Here is a 16007-nt window from a genome sequence, read left to right on the forward strand (position 1 = left end):
GGGGGGGGGGGGGGGGGGGGGGGTGTTTAGAGTTGACATTCTACTAAAACTGCATTCTTTTTTTTTAAGTTTCAATTTAATAAAAAAAAAAATATTGTACATATCCTCCACTTCGGTTTTCTCTGGCTCTGGGGTGTTGTGCATCATCAATATTTATGTGATATTATGTGACATCTTCCTGAAGATTGAAAAAGGACAAAGACTTCTATGTCATTTTCCAAACATTTATGTATTCACACATTACAATGTCCATGGTACATGTAAATTGATTGCAACATCACTGAAATAATATTGAATAAATTAATTCATTGAGAATTCTCAACCAAAAAGACAAACTGGCCACAATGCTAACCTGTGTCATGTAAATACAGAGAAACAAATTAACTTTAAAAATTTGGATCCTTGACAATAGATTAAGACTAATGAGAACAATAAAGTCAGTTCAAAAAATCTAAATCATACAACAAGAAGATGCTTGTATGCTAGTTAGTTTGACCAAAAAAGCTGCTTTTCTTCAGTGAAGATTTTCTTAGTAATATTTTAAGGAGGTATACTCTACATCGTCATAATGGCTGACTTCCTTTTAAAACATGGATGAAAATATGAATATCAGCAATATTTGTCTATTCATTTAAAACATCATCGCCTAGCTGAGTAGCTCAGCACGTTGACTGATGAACTGTAGGTTACAGGTTCAAGTCCAGCAGAAATTTTTTTTCTGATTGCTTTCTACTAAAACTTCATTTTTTGACTAAATAAAACAAAATTGAAAGTTTTCAACTTCAAAATGTTGTACATACACTCTACTTTTCATCCATATCAAAAATCTCTGGTGTAGCACACCTCCTTAACATATATTTCTTTGGAAAATCTTGTACCCATATGTAACACCATCCTGGCCATATGAAACCCGATTTGATAAGATCTAAACTACAAGAAAATGCTTGCTATATTTATTTCAATGCATTGCTATTCTTGAGAAGAACATTTATTTCTCCCTGTAATTTCTGATATAGAACTTTGAATCCCAGCTGTTTACATATAAGTTTTGCAGTTATTAAATAATGTTGTAGTTTCTGGGACAGTAGTTCTGGAGACTTTTTAGTGGTGCCACCCTATTTCACTATCTCAATTATTTCCTTTTGATACAGTACTCCTTCATTAAAAAAAAAACACTTTAAAATCCCCATTACTAAAGGGTGCTTTATATCAAGTATCCCTGAAAATGGTCAATAATTATGGAGAAACCATGGTTCAAAGGTATATTGAAGGCATACAGAGAAATAGATGAAGGAAGAACTTTGGTCAGAAAAGCTCATTTGAACTTTTAGCTCAGGAGAGATAAAAACCACACACATGCACACACAAACTGAAATTAATAATAAAAACATTAGTATGTAATGTCATCTTATGCTCATAACATCCTCCAAAATATCTGGCAATATACACTTGTACTAGATACAACTTCATCCATAAATGCATGTGCTTACAAAACAGTATAAATGGAGATGCATTTGATATGCATATTCCCTTTATTTAAACAAAGAACTGCACAACCTTAATTTGTATGCAAATACACTGGTCAGAAAATGCACTAGTACATTATAGTACTGTTTCATAATACCCACTTTTTAAAGTACATAATCAACTCCCACGCAACAATGATTCATACTATTATCAAAAAATGACAAAACAAACATTTCACTTCATTATTTAAAACAAAATTCTTGTACAATGCATCAAATAAATATGGTAATTATATTACCATGATAAATAACAAAGAATATGACAAAAATAAATATTGCAGAAGCATTGTAAGACTGTAACATATTACCAATAATGATGTAACGGTAAATGCAAAACATTGATCAATAAAGGTGTAAGATTTTCTCAGACTTTCGAAATTTGATATTTAATACATGCTGAACCTTTTACAACTATGTGTATATAAATCAGTATACCTATTTTTTGTTTGTCTCCTGTATTCTTTTATAAGTAGAATCTAAACATCACATGTATTATTCAATTGAATACGAAGTAATGAACATCTGATGCAGAGGAATATCCAGATTTTCAACAGTGCACCCAGTACATGCCTCATAAAGATACAATTCTTTGAAGAATTGATAATGCTCGGAGTTGTAAACCAGCTGTTATTTACATATGTCAGAAATATTTGTGAGATTTGCAAACAATGGTCACTGTGAAACCAGTCATTTTGTTGTCGTCGTTGTCACTGTGAAACCAGTCATTTTGTTGTCGTCGTTGTCACTGTGAATCCATTTATTTTCTTGTTGTCGTCGTTGTCACTGAATCCAGTCATTTTGTTGTTGTTGTTGTCACTGTGAATCCAGTCATTTGTCTAAGTACATGTATAAGTTGGATCAATGACTCATGAATTATTCCCTATCACCAATGTAATTCCCGACACAAGTAGTCATCAATAAAAGTTGTTTTGTATTACATGTACTGGGTAGATGTTCTAAGCCGTCAATAATGAAGCAAACAAGTGATATGATGGGGCTATTATTTCATATCAAACAGTTGCAGGTATAGAAATGATCATACTGAATAAAGATTGTGATGAACAGCTTCCTGAGTTTCAAAATTTGTAATTTTTCACAACACTGTGCACATTATACTTGTTAACAGTCACCTACGTGTACGCGTCCTTTAATTCGTCATCAAACTCCAGTATAACGTTAATCTCACATGGTCGCTCTAGTATTAGCTGCAATAATGTAGCCCTATCCAACTTTTTTTTATTCTGACGTTTTCGGGATAGGGCTACAATTCCATAGGATCTCCGTAATGGTGCAAAATAATTTTATGAATAACCGACAATAAACTCTGTGTATTAGTCCCAAATGTTGTTTACACCAAAAGGAGTACCAATTTTGTGCTCGGGCATGTCTAATAAAGGTGTTTTTCATTAAATATAATGTACAGCATGCAAAATTCTTCGTCTGCTCCGCCATGCTTGTTATCGCGAGATCTCGTAGGTGGATCTAATGAAAAGCCTAAACATTGACAATCTGCGCGAAAATGTAGTTACTCGAGCCACTTCGACAAAGAAAGGAAAATCATATTGTTGCAGAAAGAATTTACACTCTGCTGTTCGGTTTTTAACTTGATATTAAATTCAAACCTTTTCAATACCGACGAAATAGCTTTCGCCTCCATACTTGTCCATTGATGTAAATACTACCTTATATGGCATATGCAAATGACTTGACAACCGGAAATTGAAACTTCAGTACATCAAACATGGCGCACAAATATGAATCGAGAAATTGGAATTTATCGAAATTGTTGAAAACGGTAGAATAGAGCCTCACAAATCTAAAGTTGCAGGTTGTAAATTTATATATTGACTAAGAAACATAGAATATCATTTTATTTACGTAAAGAAAGTCAGGAAATGTTTAGAATGAGCGCAAATGTTGCGGGAGTGAATCACTCCCGCATTTGCACCATTACGGAGATCCTAAGGAGTTGTAGCCCTCTCCCTAAAAAAAAAAAAAAATAAAAATAAAAAATCAGAGAGGGCTACATTATTGCAGCTAGCTCTAGTATATGTACCTTATATGTATTTATTTGATAATGTCTAAATGGATAACAAAATGACAAATAGAAACTAAATTTTTCACTCTCAAAGGGATTCATCAATTAAAACAGTATACTCCTATCACCTGTTGATTAAAAATATAAAATGTTTATGAAGTTTGATATTATTCTCAGAGATATCAAAGTTACGGTAGATGGCTAGACAAGGATGAGCAGACAGTCTGACAATAAGTGGATGTCCCTGTCAGTAAACTATGGGTTATTTGGACTAGGAACAAGTGGCTTTTTTCCTCTTTAATTCTGTTTCTTTTCTGACTTTTCTGATTCCTGCAGTTCTTTCTTGAGAGCCAGAAGATCCTTGTACAGATTACGATTCAACATAGCCGAGGCACACAATACCCCTCCATATAATGCTCCACTAAGTCCTACAGACATCACATCTTGCCCTGTAAAATTTTCATTAAAACATTAACTAAAACACCATCTATATTTCATACACAGAACAGAGATAATAAAAATGTGTCAGTAAATAGTCATGCATATCCCTAACATATAAAGATCTTGCTTGTACTTTTGGCAACAACCTATCCTCTCCCAATATATCAATTGAAATTTTCAAATACCTCCAAAAGGGTCAATGAATTAAAATGTGTGTTATAAACTGGAAGTATAATGTATTTCACTGACAGAGAGGTTGATAATGTAAATAGCACTCACCTGTCAAATAGAGTCCCGGAATATCTGTTTTGGGGCGGAGCTGGATGCTGGCTTCTGGTAGAAATCTCACCATGTTCTGATCTAATCCATACATCTCTCCATGTTGGAATCCCAGGTAGTACCTATTGCTGAGAGGAGTTCCTACATCAAAGTACTCCACCTGGTGACCAGAGTAGAAAACTATATCATCTGTTCGTGCTTACCTGTAGATGTCAGAGTGCTCCAAGGGAGAATACTCTTACATCCACAATGATCAGAGGACCTACATTTTGGACTCGATAGTGATGAAAATGTCATGAGCATTATAATCACAAAAAAGAAATACAAATGTACACAGCATCAAGCGTCACTTTTCTCAAAAGTCTTTTTCAAAGCTAAAATGAATAGTAGACAGCACATGTAAATTTATATTGATTTACCGTATAAGCAGAATTTTTTAGCAAGGATTTAATTTTGGCATTACATGTATTAGCGAGAGTGATGAGATCGCTAAAATTGAATTATCGCTAACAATTTATTCCATATTGAAGGTAATAGCTATCTTCCTTGGAATTATAAAGTCACTAAAATTAGCTCTCACTAATTATATATATACCCATAATTTATGGAAAAATCGCTAAAGTGTCTCGCTAAAAATACCATATACAGAATACATACATGTAACATTAAGTTTTTCCATATTCTCTTATTAGGTTAATTTCACTTACAATGGCTGAAATCTATTTCTATCATACAGGATAAACAAAATGTGTATGTAAAACATGGAAACCTTTGGTGACAGTACAGTCTACAGTACAGTCTACAGTACAGTCTACAGTACAGTCTACGGTTTCCAATTTCTACTGGGCTGTTATGATATATGTACCATTGGTGAGGCATTGTCAAGAAGATTACACTCATTAAATGATGCAAAAGTTTCTCAATAAAACTTTCCATTGTTGGATCAATGTTTAATATCTAGCTCATGGGGTCCCCAAATGTGGCACGGTGCTACCATCTGAAAGGCTTGCCCCAAGACATACACCCACTAAATACCAAAACCTTCTATCATAAAGATAAAAAATTGAGTGGGCCTCAGGCCAATGTCAGGGTCATAGCATTGTCAAATGTGGCAGTCTAAAAGGCCACCCCACAAGGAGTACATACACCAGATATTAAAGTCATCCCTCATGCTAAAATGTTACAGTCTTTGTGAGAGTTTTCAGAGATTGAGATAGAAGTCAACCTGAAGGTCGCATGGTCATAAAACATGGTACCGTTTAAAAGGCCTTAGTTCAAAAGTTTAAGCTCAACATTTTCCACCAACAGAAAGATAAACATGCTAAAAGCTATATGCTTTTCAATTTTCATATCTGTGCCTTTATCTCATTTACAGATAAACTTTAGAGTATGGCTACGTCCCTTTGACTATAAGCAATGTCAATCTGCCAAAAACCAATTACAGTGAATCAAATCAGAGAACACATACATTGTTCTCCATTTTGGGGTACAGTTTTATGCACTGCTTCAGCATCTTCTCCCCAATAGATTTTTTGATTTGCTCATAATCCTCCCCTCTGTGCTTGACTCTGCCATCTTCCCAGTCTTGAAACCATTTGTAGTGTGACCAGGTGATAATCAGACAGGTAGATTTATCTGCAAATGGAGGTGTATATGTAAGCAGACTTTCCATCCAGTTTTATTTTTTATTTTTATAGAATTTTTTTTTCCATCCTATTAAATTATGTTAAAATGGAAGAAAATGGAGTACATTTGCAAATTTTTGTGTTAACGTATTGTAGTTGTAATTATTTCCATGGGATCAAAATTCCAAAGATTGATATGATAAAGCTAACAAATGGATGAACAAACGGACTCCAGACATTGGGTGATCAGAAAAGCCCACTTGAGCGAATAGCTCAAAAGAGCTAAAAATAGGAAGAACAGGTGCTTTATATGAATTGTAATTGTAACTGATATTTCTTATCTAATAGTGAGTACATTTTATTGTTAAATGAAATATAATACCTGTAATAAATATCCATATCATAAATGTAAGTGTTCAATATAGGAACAGCAAATAAATATTACAAATACAAGTGTATAATCAAAGTATTAATTGATATGCCCTATATTCAATTATCACCAAATTCCTCATATTTTCCCCAAAAAATCCTAATCCAGTGGTTGAACGAGAATCAAGTTTAATGACCGTCAATCACAGGTTCTCAAGATATTAAGCAGAAAAGCAACTGGTCTGCTGATCAACAGACAGGTGCAAACAAATATGCTCCTTCTTTTTTACAAGGAGGTAAAAATATTACCTGGGTTTCTCTCATGCCATGATGGATCTTTAGCAGATGGAAATGAGATGAACATCATAGGGACATCGTGGTTTGGCAGCTCCTCCAGAGACAGGGCACTGTATTCATCATAGAGTTGTTCCAAGTCTGGTCTGAAGTCATAGATACAACTCGGCATTATCATCGATGGCATGTTTCTTGGGCAATTAGCATACTTGCAATAATGTAGTAAATCAAGTTTACAGAGATTGAAGCAAGTACCCCTTGGAAATGCATTTCCAGAAATTGATTTCCAAGTCACAATTAAAAGCTATGCAAACTAGAAAAAGTGGCAATAGAATGAATTTAAGGTAGCTCCATTCTCATGTGACTTATCAATATTAATGGTTAAAAGTGGAAAAACTTTATCAATTTCCACTAAATATAGTTTAATTTAATTAATAACCAAAGAAAATGTATATGTTGCCACCTTTTTAAAGATGTCAGATATACAAAAACAGAAGCATACATCAACATGAGCAGAAAATGATTTTTTTATGTCCAGAGTAGTTTTACCCCTGACCTTAGACCTGTGACCTCAAAATGAATGGGGATCACCCACTTTTTAGGGACTACAAGTATACCCAGTTTGATGTTTGTCAATCAAAGGGTTCTCAAGATGATAAGTGGACAACAGCTGACCACCAGGTGCTAAACATTATAACCCTCTTTTTTGAAGGGGGAATAAAAATGCATATACGATATGTGATGAGAACAGAATACTCAGCAAATCAAATAACCACAGGTTTGGATGATCATGTGGAATACTTCTGACAGATAATTCTGTGACTTTATCCATTAACTTAAAACAGAGTATACAAGAAGTGTTTATGAAACACTAATGCCCTCGTACAACAACAAAATTGATAATGGCGAAGGTTAAAGTTTTTCAAAAGTAGGTCAAACCCAAAAGGTAAAAAATTTTGGTACCAAAAGAAAGGTCTTGTCACAAAGAATACACATGTGAAATATAAAAGCCTTACCACATCCATTCATAAGTTATGGCCAAGGTTAAATTTTTTGCAGACAAAACAGACAGACCAAAATTTATATGCCTCCAAATCTCCAATTACAAGAGCATGAAATAGTATAATGGTAAACTCCTAGTGTAGAATTTGAAATTGGTGGTCATTTCATACATTAAGGATGTTCACCTGGTAAAATGCCAACAGTTATGAGCCTGTATTCCCAGTTCTTCTTTGGTGCCCTTCAACCCCACAAAGACAGTCAGAAAAGATACACTCTCTCCAACCTTGTTAATCATGGGATATATAGCTGAAAATGCAGAACACAGTAACTATCATGTACAAATCCAGACTCAGCTCTTTATAAAAATCTTCTACAATATTACCCCCAGGTGACTGAATATCATTTTTCAAAATTGTATTATTGAGGTAAGGATTCTTATTTACTATGGACTGTGTTGTTATTTAAGGAATGAAAGTAATTTTTATTTGTTTTATATGATATAAAGTAAGTTGGGGCAGTGTACACATAATATAAACCGTGAAGTGGTTTTTGCGTAAACTGTCCAAGCTTACTTGATATTGTATAAACAAATAAAAATTACTTTCATTCCTTATAATCTAATTTAGTAATCTGCGTTTGATATGATTTGATGAATAATTCTAAAGAAAATATCAATTTTATATGACGCGGACCAATATCGCAGTAGCAACAAAATGTAAACTGAACGGCCAAATGCACTGTGACATCATTCCTATAATGTCACATTGCGGGACTAAAGGGTAACTTTCTTTATACGATAAAAAGAATGTTGATAAAGTGAAATGAACTAATCAAATTGCTTGTAAGAAGTAAAACTAAATTATTGATGTTTAAAGAATTTTTCTTTTTAAAACTTGCAAATGTGAACAATGAATGATGCCAATGTTGACAACAGATGAGAGAAAAATTATAATCAGTAGAGCTAACTTGAGCCTATTGTCTCAGGTGAACAAAAATTTGAATTATTTAAAGCTTACATGATTTTGTGGCCACTTCCTTCGGCAGTAGATGAAGGAAAGTATTAGACACTCCAGCATCAGAAACGATACGTTTGGCAAATATTTCCACATCATTTTCACCTTTCCTGAGTTTTACACCTAAAAAATAAATTACATTGTCTGTAGTACACTAGACATCATAGCATGTTCATTGAACTGCTCATGTCAGTCATGTCTGCCGAGTTTAAACACAATGGAATGTACAAAAAATATTCTAAATAAACAACATTAATTAAAACTATAAACTTAATCAATTCTAATCACTCAAAATGGAAAATTTATTGATATAGTTCTAATAACCAAACCATTGAAGGCCACTAATGTCAACTGAGATTGGATAAGAGTTGTCTCCCTTTGAATGCATCCAGCAATCAAAATAGGTATCTGATTAAGAAAAATATTCAGTTTTTTAAGCCGGGAAGTAAACTAACCTATGGCTCTTCCTTTTTCAGACATCAGTATTTCTGACACCGGGGCATTGACTAGCACTCTCCCCCCACTCTCCTCAATAACTTGAATCATCTGGAAGGCGATTTCGCTGGGTCCTCCTCTTATGTAATACGCTCCACTGAAGTAGTGACCAAGGATGACAGAGTGAAGGCCAAATGGGGCTTTTGAAGGCAACACACCTGAAAAAAAAATTAGCACTCAAATTTTCATTTTTTCCTGTAGTATTTGTGTAAATCCTAATTAGAGTGCATGTGCATACATAATAAAGGCAATTCTGTACCACCATAAAATATACTGTTCTTTAATCAGTCAACATGCTCATCATGTACATAAAGCTCAACACTTCATCATTAGTTTTATTAAATAGAAAAAAAAACTGTGGGGTCATTATAATATTTCATGGTGGCTGAAATTCTGTGGATACCTTTATTTCACTAAATCAAACCTCACTGCAACACAAAATTTAGTAAGTTTTTCTATCTTAAAAAACTACATCCTTAAAATTTAATTATATCCCAAAGAAACTGTAGGATTTCTGCAATCCACGAAAAATTACACACTGATATCATATGTAGATTAACGATTCATTCCTAGCAATTGGAATCCTGGAGCGTAAGTATTTTACCATAATCTCCAAGAATGTAAGCAAGTGTTCCTTTCAGTTCTTCATCATTGGTGACACTGTCTAATGCATCTTTCAGCGTGAGTTTTCCAAATCGACCATATGCTTTGAAGATGATGTTAATCAGTCCAGTGGATACTAGAAGTTGTGCCAGCCATTTGGGTAGTACCTTAAGCATTACACAACCACTGAAGAAACTCCTTGCTTCCTGAAAATTTCAAATTTAATATTGTTTTTATCATATTTTAAGGAAATATCTAAAATACATGTATTATTCAAAGAACAACAATATTTACCTTGAGCAGCTTGAAAAACTTTTCTATTCCTTCCTTTTCTTTTGGAAACTGTCTGATCAAGTTCTCTATGATTTTATTTTTATTAGACACAAAAGGGTACTTTCTGACTTTTTCTGTTGCTGGATCTCCAATAGCGACCTGTAATCAGGGTAGCACCTACATCAGACCATTACCACAAAAAATCTAAACACAAGACTGAAGCATGTTAATGGCTATGTCAGTCATTAAGGCTTAGAGTTTAGATTCTTAACAACATTTCTGTCATATGTTTTCATAAAATATTCACAGGGAAATGTCTCCAATAAAGATATACACAAGCCAAAGGTACAAGATATTCACCTGATTTTATATGCATGCTACTCAATTGCATACCTGAAAATTCAAAACTTTTTTACACATGCATAATGTTTCTAATACGAACAATGCTTGGGGATATCACTTTATAATTCTTCCAACTCCCTGTTCCTGCAAACATACTTTTATGTGTATTTATTCTAGTATCTTTAATTTAGCACAAACCAGAGCAAATGTACAAGCACTGTCTGGCGTAACCCATCTTCGCTAGCCAAGGATGAAGCTCCATGGTGTTTCTCTTTTCGAGCAATAAATCATTCCTTCCCCAGTAAGATTCATAAAGATTACAATTATACTTTCGTGTAATTTAGCAGACTCTGATTGGTTAAAAACATGAACTAAAAAATACTATCGATCTCTGAATGATCAAACCACGCCCTCCAACATGACAGAACATAGCAACAGTCAACATTACTTGACAATGGGTGGTACTACGAAAAGAAGTAGACTGCACAGAATTCATGCTATGCCTCGGTTGACAATAGCTTTCTCGGGGTGAAAATTTTCAAAGTTACCTTCAACTACTTGCAATATTTCCAGGAATATTTATATAATGAATTTTTAATCACGATACAGCAAGAGACTTGACTATCATAATACACTGTTTCATGGTGACCTTAAAATTGACCCTAATGTGAGCAAACATTTAGAATAAGAAACTCACATGTGTGTAAACAACGACCTGGCTCTCTCTGTGAGTTTTGCTTAGGAAAGGTACGAGTAAGTTATTCAGGTGCTGTTATAGCCAATCATTGTTCGTGAAAAATTCTCTCAATTTTGACAATGGTTGACACTTTTGGTCAAATATTAGCAATGCTAGATTTGTTTATGACATCCCCAGGCATTTTTCCAGTAAAGCTAACTGTGCTTTAACTCTCTAACTACTTTATATTTCAATGCTATGGATGTTTCACTCACATGTTAGTGATTTATTGCAAGAACTTCAGAATGTATAAATATTGGGTCACATGACTGATATGATCATATGACAATAAGACAATAAAAAGGGGGGGTGGGGGGGGGGGGGGGGCTCTGGTATATCAAATATTTCTAATTTCATCCAACTAATGAACAACTACGTAGTGACATGGATTTGGTGACAAAGTATCTTTTTTCTACATGGTCATAAGTTACAAAATAGACACGTTAAAGTAAAAAAAAAAAGTGGACTTGTAGTTTCTGTTTGAAGAAGACAAAACTGACCACATCATAGGCTTCATCCATAAGTGGATATTCCACTCTTCCACCTGTTAGCTGATCCATCAGAATCCTGTTCTCACAAGATGGGTCCATTCTTCCTATGTAGTGAATGCCTGGCAATGAAATAAAGAGCATAATTAGCAACTCAATCTTAGATATTTTACTTCAGGAACTATGACCATACACCAATACATAGAAAACATATATCACCCCCCTTCCTGGTGTGACAATATTGAAAAGGATCAGAAATTTAGAATGTTTGTAAGGATAACAGAAATGAAAAAAAGCAGAAGTGAGCAAGCTCACATACCCCACGCTCTAACATTGCTCAACAATGCCTCACATAATGAATGGTAATGCTATGCATTACTGCAAGAACAGGACAGATGGGCTCAAAATTCTAAGTTCAATAGGGGCATAACTCCCCAAGAAATGATTGAATCAAAATTTTCTGGAAATATGCACGTCTACACAGTATGTCCTTATTAACTAAAAAGTTTCACAAAATTCTGTTGAGCAGTCTCAGAGGAGTTGTGCTGACAAGAACAGGATAGACAGGCTCAAAATTCTAAGTTCAAAAAAGGGGCATAACTCCCAGAAAATTTTTCAAATCAGAATTTCCTGGGAATATGCACATCTACAGAGTGTGTCCTTATTAACTACAAAGTTTCATGAAATTCTGTTGAGCGGTCTTAGAGGAGTTGTGCTGACAAGAACAAGACAGACGGGCTCAAAATTCTAAGCTCAAAATGGGGCATAACTCCCAGAAAAATCATTGAATCAGAATTTCCTGGGAATCTGCACATCTACACAGCATGTCCTTATACACTACAAAGTTTCACAAAAGTTTGTTGAGCAGTCTCAGAGAGTTGTGCTGACAAACAAGGGACTGACGGACTGATCAAAAACATTATACCCTCCGCAACTTTGTTGCGTGGGGTATAAATATATGGTTTATATACTAGCCAGGGGAAACCACAATATCAAGTTTGATCTCTCAAGATATTCAGTTGACATAAATTTCAAAGTAACCAGTCATTTGAGTCCTGACCTTTGACCACATGACTTAAAAACTCATAGGGATCATCTACTCTGTAGGGGTACCAGTGTACCATGTTTGATGTCTGTCATCAAAGGGTTCACAAAATAATATTGAGCATGCAATATTTTCTTATGATCCTTTGAACTTGTGAACTCAAAATCAGTAGGAGTCATCTACACTTTCGTATGTACCAGTGTTCCAAATTTGATGTTTATTGAGCAGATATCATACAATGTCCAGTTTGACCCTTGACCTTCTGACCTCAAAATCAATAGGGGTCAACTAGTCTTTTGGAGAACCAGTGTACCAAGTTTGATGTCTGTCAAGTAAAGGGTTCTGAAGATATTGAGCTGACAATACCTTCCTATGTCCAGATAAGTTTGACCCTTGTCCTTGTGATCTCAAAATCAATAGGGTTCATCTACTATTTAGGAGAATGCAGTATGACAAGTTTGATATCTGTAGAGCAATGGATTCTTAGGATACTGAGTGGACAACACTTAGTTTACCAACAGACTGACTAAGTTACTGACCGACAAGTGCAAACCAATGTGCACCCCTTATCATTATGTCACACTATGTAGAAATTCTTTCAGTGCAATGATCAATCAATATTACCTGTATCAAATTCAAAGCCTTTATCATGGAATGTATGGCAGCATCCTCCAGCCTGGTCATGCTGCTCCAGAACCAGAACTTTCTTGCCTGCTTTAACCAGCATTGCAGCTACGCTGAGCCCTCCCACACCACTCCCAATAATAATCGTGTCGAGATTCTCTGGAATTTTGTGGCTCTTGAATCCTTAAATAAAATACTATACACTGAAAATTTCCAATACTAAAAGGCACATTACACTGTCTACATACAGTTTCCTTGGCCTTCATTATCTGTTTCTTGTACATGTAATTTGGTCTGCTAAATAAAAATATATTGATGTTGTTTAGGAAAAGTAAAATGTCATCAGGGCTGGTATGTAGAGCTTAAACAAGTGTTTAAAACTGATTGAATGAAACTGATATATTATAAAGTGTCCCACAAGGGTCACATATTTTAAAAAAAAAAAAGTCTTATGACTATGTAACGACAAAACCGAAAATATTCCTAATCCAAGCATTACCTTTAAATTCATGAAAATCTTCTCTAGTAATCTCAAGTTACCGTGTACCAAAACAATGCTATTATCTTTTCAATACTAAAAAATTTTAAGTCTCATTATGATGAAGGCAATCAATCTTTAAAACAAATAGGGTTTTCCTCTGCCAAATCCAAGTATCATGTAAGAAATTTATGAAAAACTTCCCAAGGAAATTTTTTATTATTATTACAACATTTTAGAAATTTTCATTTTGCTTACCAATAAATTCTGAATGCAACGGAGTATATACTATAGGATACTAATTTATGACTCATTACTGATAATCCTTAGAAATATATGACGAAAATAAAAATACGAATAGAACAATGTCATGAATATTCAAATACAAGCACAAAATTTCATAATTCATTTCAGCTTTGCTGGGACTATACATTGAATGTCCTAACTGAGCTCTCCATCCGTGGTTGTTTTGTTGGGAATCATATCAAGATGTACACTGTTTAGGATTAGCATTCATGACATGGATTCCACACAAACCAACTGGGTGTATGGGAGTACATACACAATCAGCACTACAGATGCATTGTCTCCCGCCCCATCATACAGTAAACCAACTTTTATTTGCAACTTTGTTTTGTGATTTACCAATTTACCAATAATGAACTGGTTCGTGGAGACTAATTTTTGCAACCCATATAATCTTAAACAAATACAAGAGACATTGAAGGACTGGCTCACAGCAAGAAATATTTGCAACTACCAGTTTATTGCAAATCTCACAGACATTTGTCTCGCACGTAACTAGAAGTTGGATACAGTATGTCAACTCACTCCAACTCTTTATCCAACTTGTTCTTAGTACGTTAAATTGATATGCAAACTCGCCATACCTGATTTGTAACTCACTCCAACAGAAAAATCTATTCAGATCTATAGCTAGTAACCTGTCTGGCCACATCAGAAATATGACAATAGCGACACTGTAACCAAACAAATTTATTTAAGTTGTTTAAGTTTACTTTTGACTACTTTATCTCTCAGATATCTTTGATTGGCCTTTTGTATAATGTATGCATTGCACATGCCTTTTTCACATGTGATCGGAAAGAAAACAATGGCATTGGTAAGTTTTGACATCGAGTCAATTGGCTGTAGATAAAGGTCTAAGGACTTATCACACAAAATTCATTATGCTAGACCATACAAAATATACAGGTATACACTTTTTTTGAAAAATGAATTCAATTTATGTACTGCATACAAAATTAACAGCTTTAAAACATTTACTAGTATATCAATCCAGCACTATAGATATTAAAACAGGAAAGGAGATAATTTATGGCTAGACCAGGAATCGAACCCGAGACTTAGCATTACTAGTTAGTTGATCTAACTACTGAGCTATCCAGACTGATATCCGCAGCCTATATCACCCAAATCAAACCCGAGACCTAGCATTACTAGTTAGTTGATCTAACTACTGAGCTATCCAGACTGATATCACCCAAATCAATACATTCCTCCTTCTTTAAATTGTCCTCATCCTCGATGATATGCAATCAACCTCAATGACATGCAATCCATATCCTTTTGCCTCTAGCAGGACTTTCACCTGTAAGTCCAGGGGTGGTCAACAGCACCAAATGGATTGAACCCAGGACCCTGCATGCTCTAACCACTGAGCTATCCAGGCAAATATGCACGATTCATATCTACGCCCTCCTTATTGCTTTAAAAAACTACGTCATACCATATATTTTACAGAGGCCGAAGTTGGTAAGTGGACTAAATGTACAAACATCTTGCAGTAATTTGGTTAATCTACTTAGAAATTGGGTTGAACATGATTTTTGGGGCCAGTTGAAACATTAGTTTTAACGTTGGGGCAAGTTGGTCAAACAGTTAGCGAGTTGGTGAAGGGGAGAGAGTGCAATGGAATGGGGCGTGTAATTCTGTACAGCAAACTTAATGCAATGTCAACAAACTCTAATTCACATCATCAATATGACTAAAATAAAAACATACTCTGCTTTAAGACTTTATCTCGAATTTTCTGGTCAGAGACCAATTCCTGTACTGGTTTCACGTGTTTCGCAGAAAATGGATTTCGCCCCGGCTTAGGCCCAGAAAATAATATCGACATTACAAATATGAAAATGTAGAGGAGGAAAAGTATCCAAAGAATATAAGGATTGTCTGCAAGGTACTTAAATATCCCGCTAATAAATGAAAGAACTCCTGTATCCATTTCGTTGTAGGCTAGTTGCAAGTCGTCAAGTGGCTGCTCGTTTCCTCTGCTTCTAGACCATTGAACCCGACCTATTTTTGAAATGCCT

General features: G+C 34.8%; 1 protein-coding gene across 1 annotated transcript; it reads right to left on the reverse strand.

The window, feature by feature from the left end:
* Positions 1 to 212: 212 nt before the first annotated feature.
* On the reverse strand, positions 213 to 15982 carry LOC125667875 (all-trans-retinol 13,14-reductase-like). The gene is made up of 12 exons (XM_048901542.2): positions 15697 to 15982; positions 13194 to 13376; positions 11537 to 11646; positions 9980 to 10117; positions 9687 to 9891; positions 9043 to 9240; positions 8591 to 8710; positions 7760 to 7880; positions 6588 to 6718; positions 5753 to 5919; positions 4285 to 4444; positions 213 to 4013 (listed from the first exon to the last, which is right to left on the reverse strand). The coding sequence occupies exons 1-12, from the start codon at positions 15917 to 15919 to the stop codon at positions 3862 to 3864; spliced, it is 1908 nt and encodes a 635-aa protein (XP_048757499.1). The 5' UTR covers positions 15920 to 15982; the 3' UTR covers positions 213 to 3861.
* Between the last annotated feature and the right edge of the window lie 25 nt (positions 15983 to 16007).

Source organism: Ostrea edulis, chromosome 1 (genome assembly GCF_947568905.1).
Source record: "Ostrea edulis chromosome 1, xbOstEdul1.1, whole genome shotgun sequence".
Taxonomy (NCBI): Eukaryota; Metazoa; Mollusca; class Bivalvia; order Ostreida; family Ostreidae; genus Ostrea; species Ostrea edulis.

Excerpts from the sequence above, each read along its gene's own strand:
- LOC125667875 (XM_048901542.2), bottom strand. The coding sequence starts at position 15,919 with ATGGATACAGGAGTTCTTTCATTTATTAGCGGGATATTTAAGTACCTT. Across the intron at positions 9,241-9,686 it reads TTACATTCTTGGAGATTATG|GTGTGTTGCCTTCAAAAGCC; the intron begins GTAAAATACTTA and ends TTTTTTTTTCAG. Across the intron at positions 8,711-9,042 it reads TGAAAAAGGAAGAGCCATAG|GTGTAAAACTCAGGAAAGGT; the intron begins GTTAGTTTACTT and ends TTTATTTTTTAG.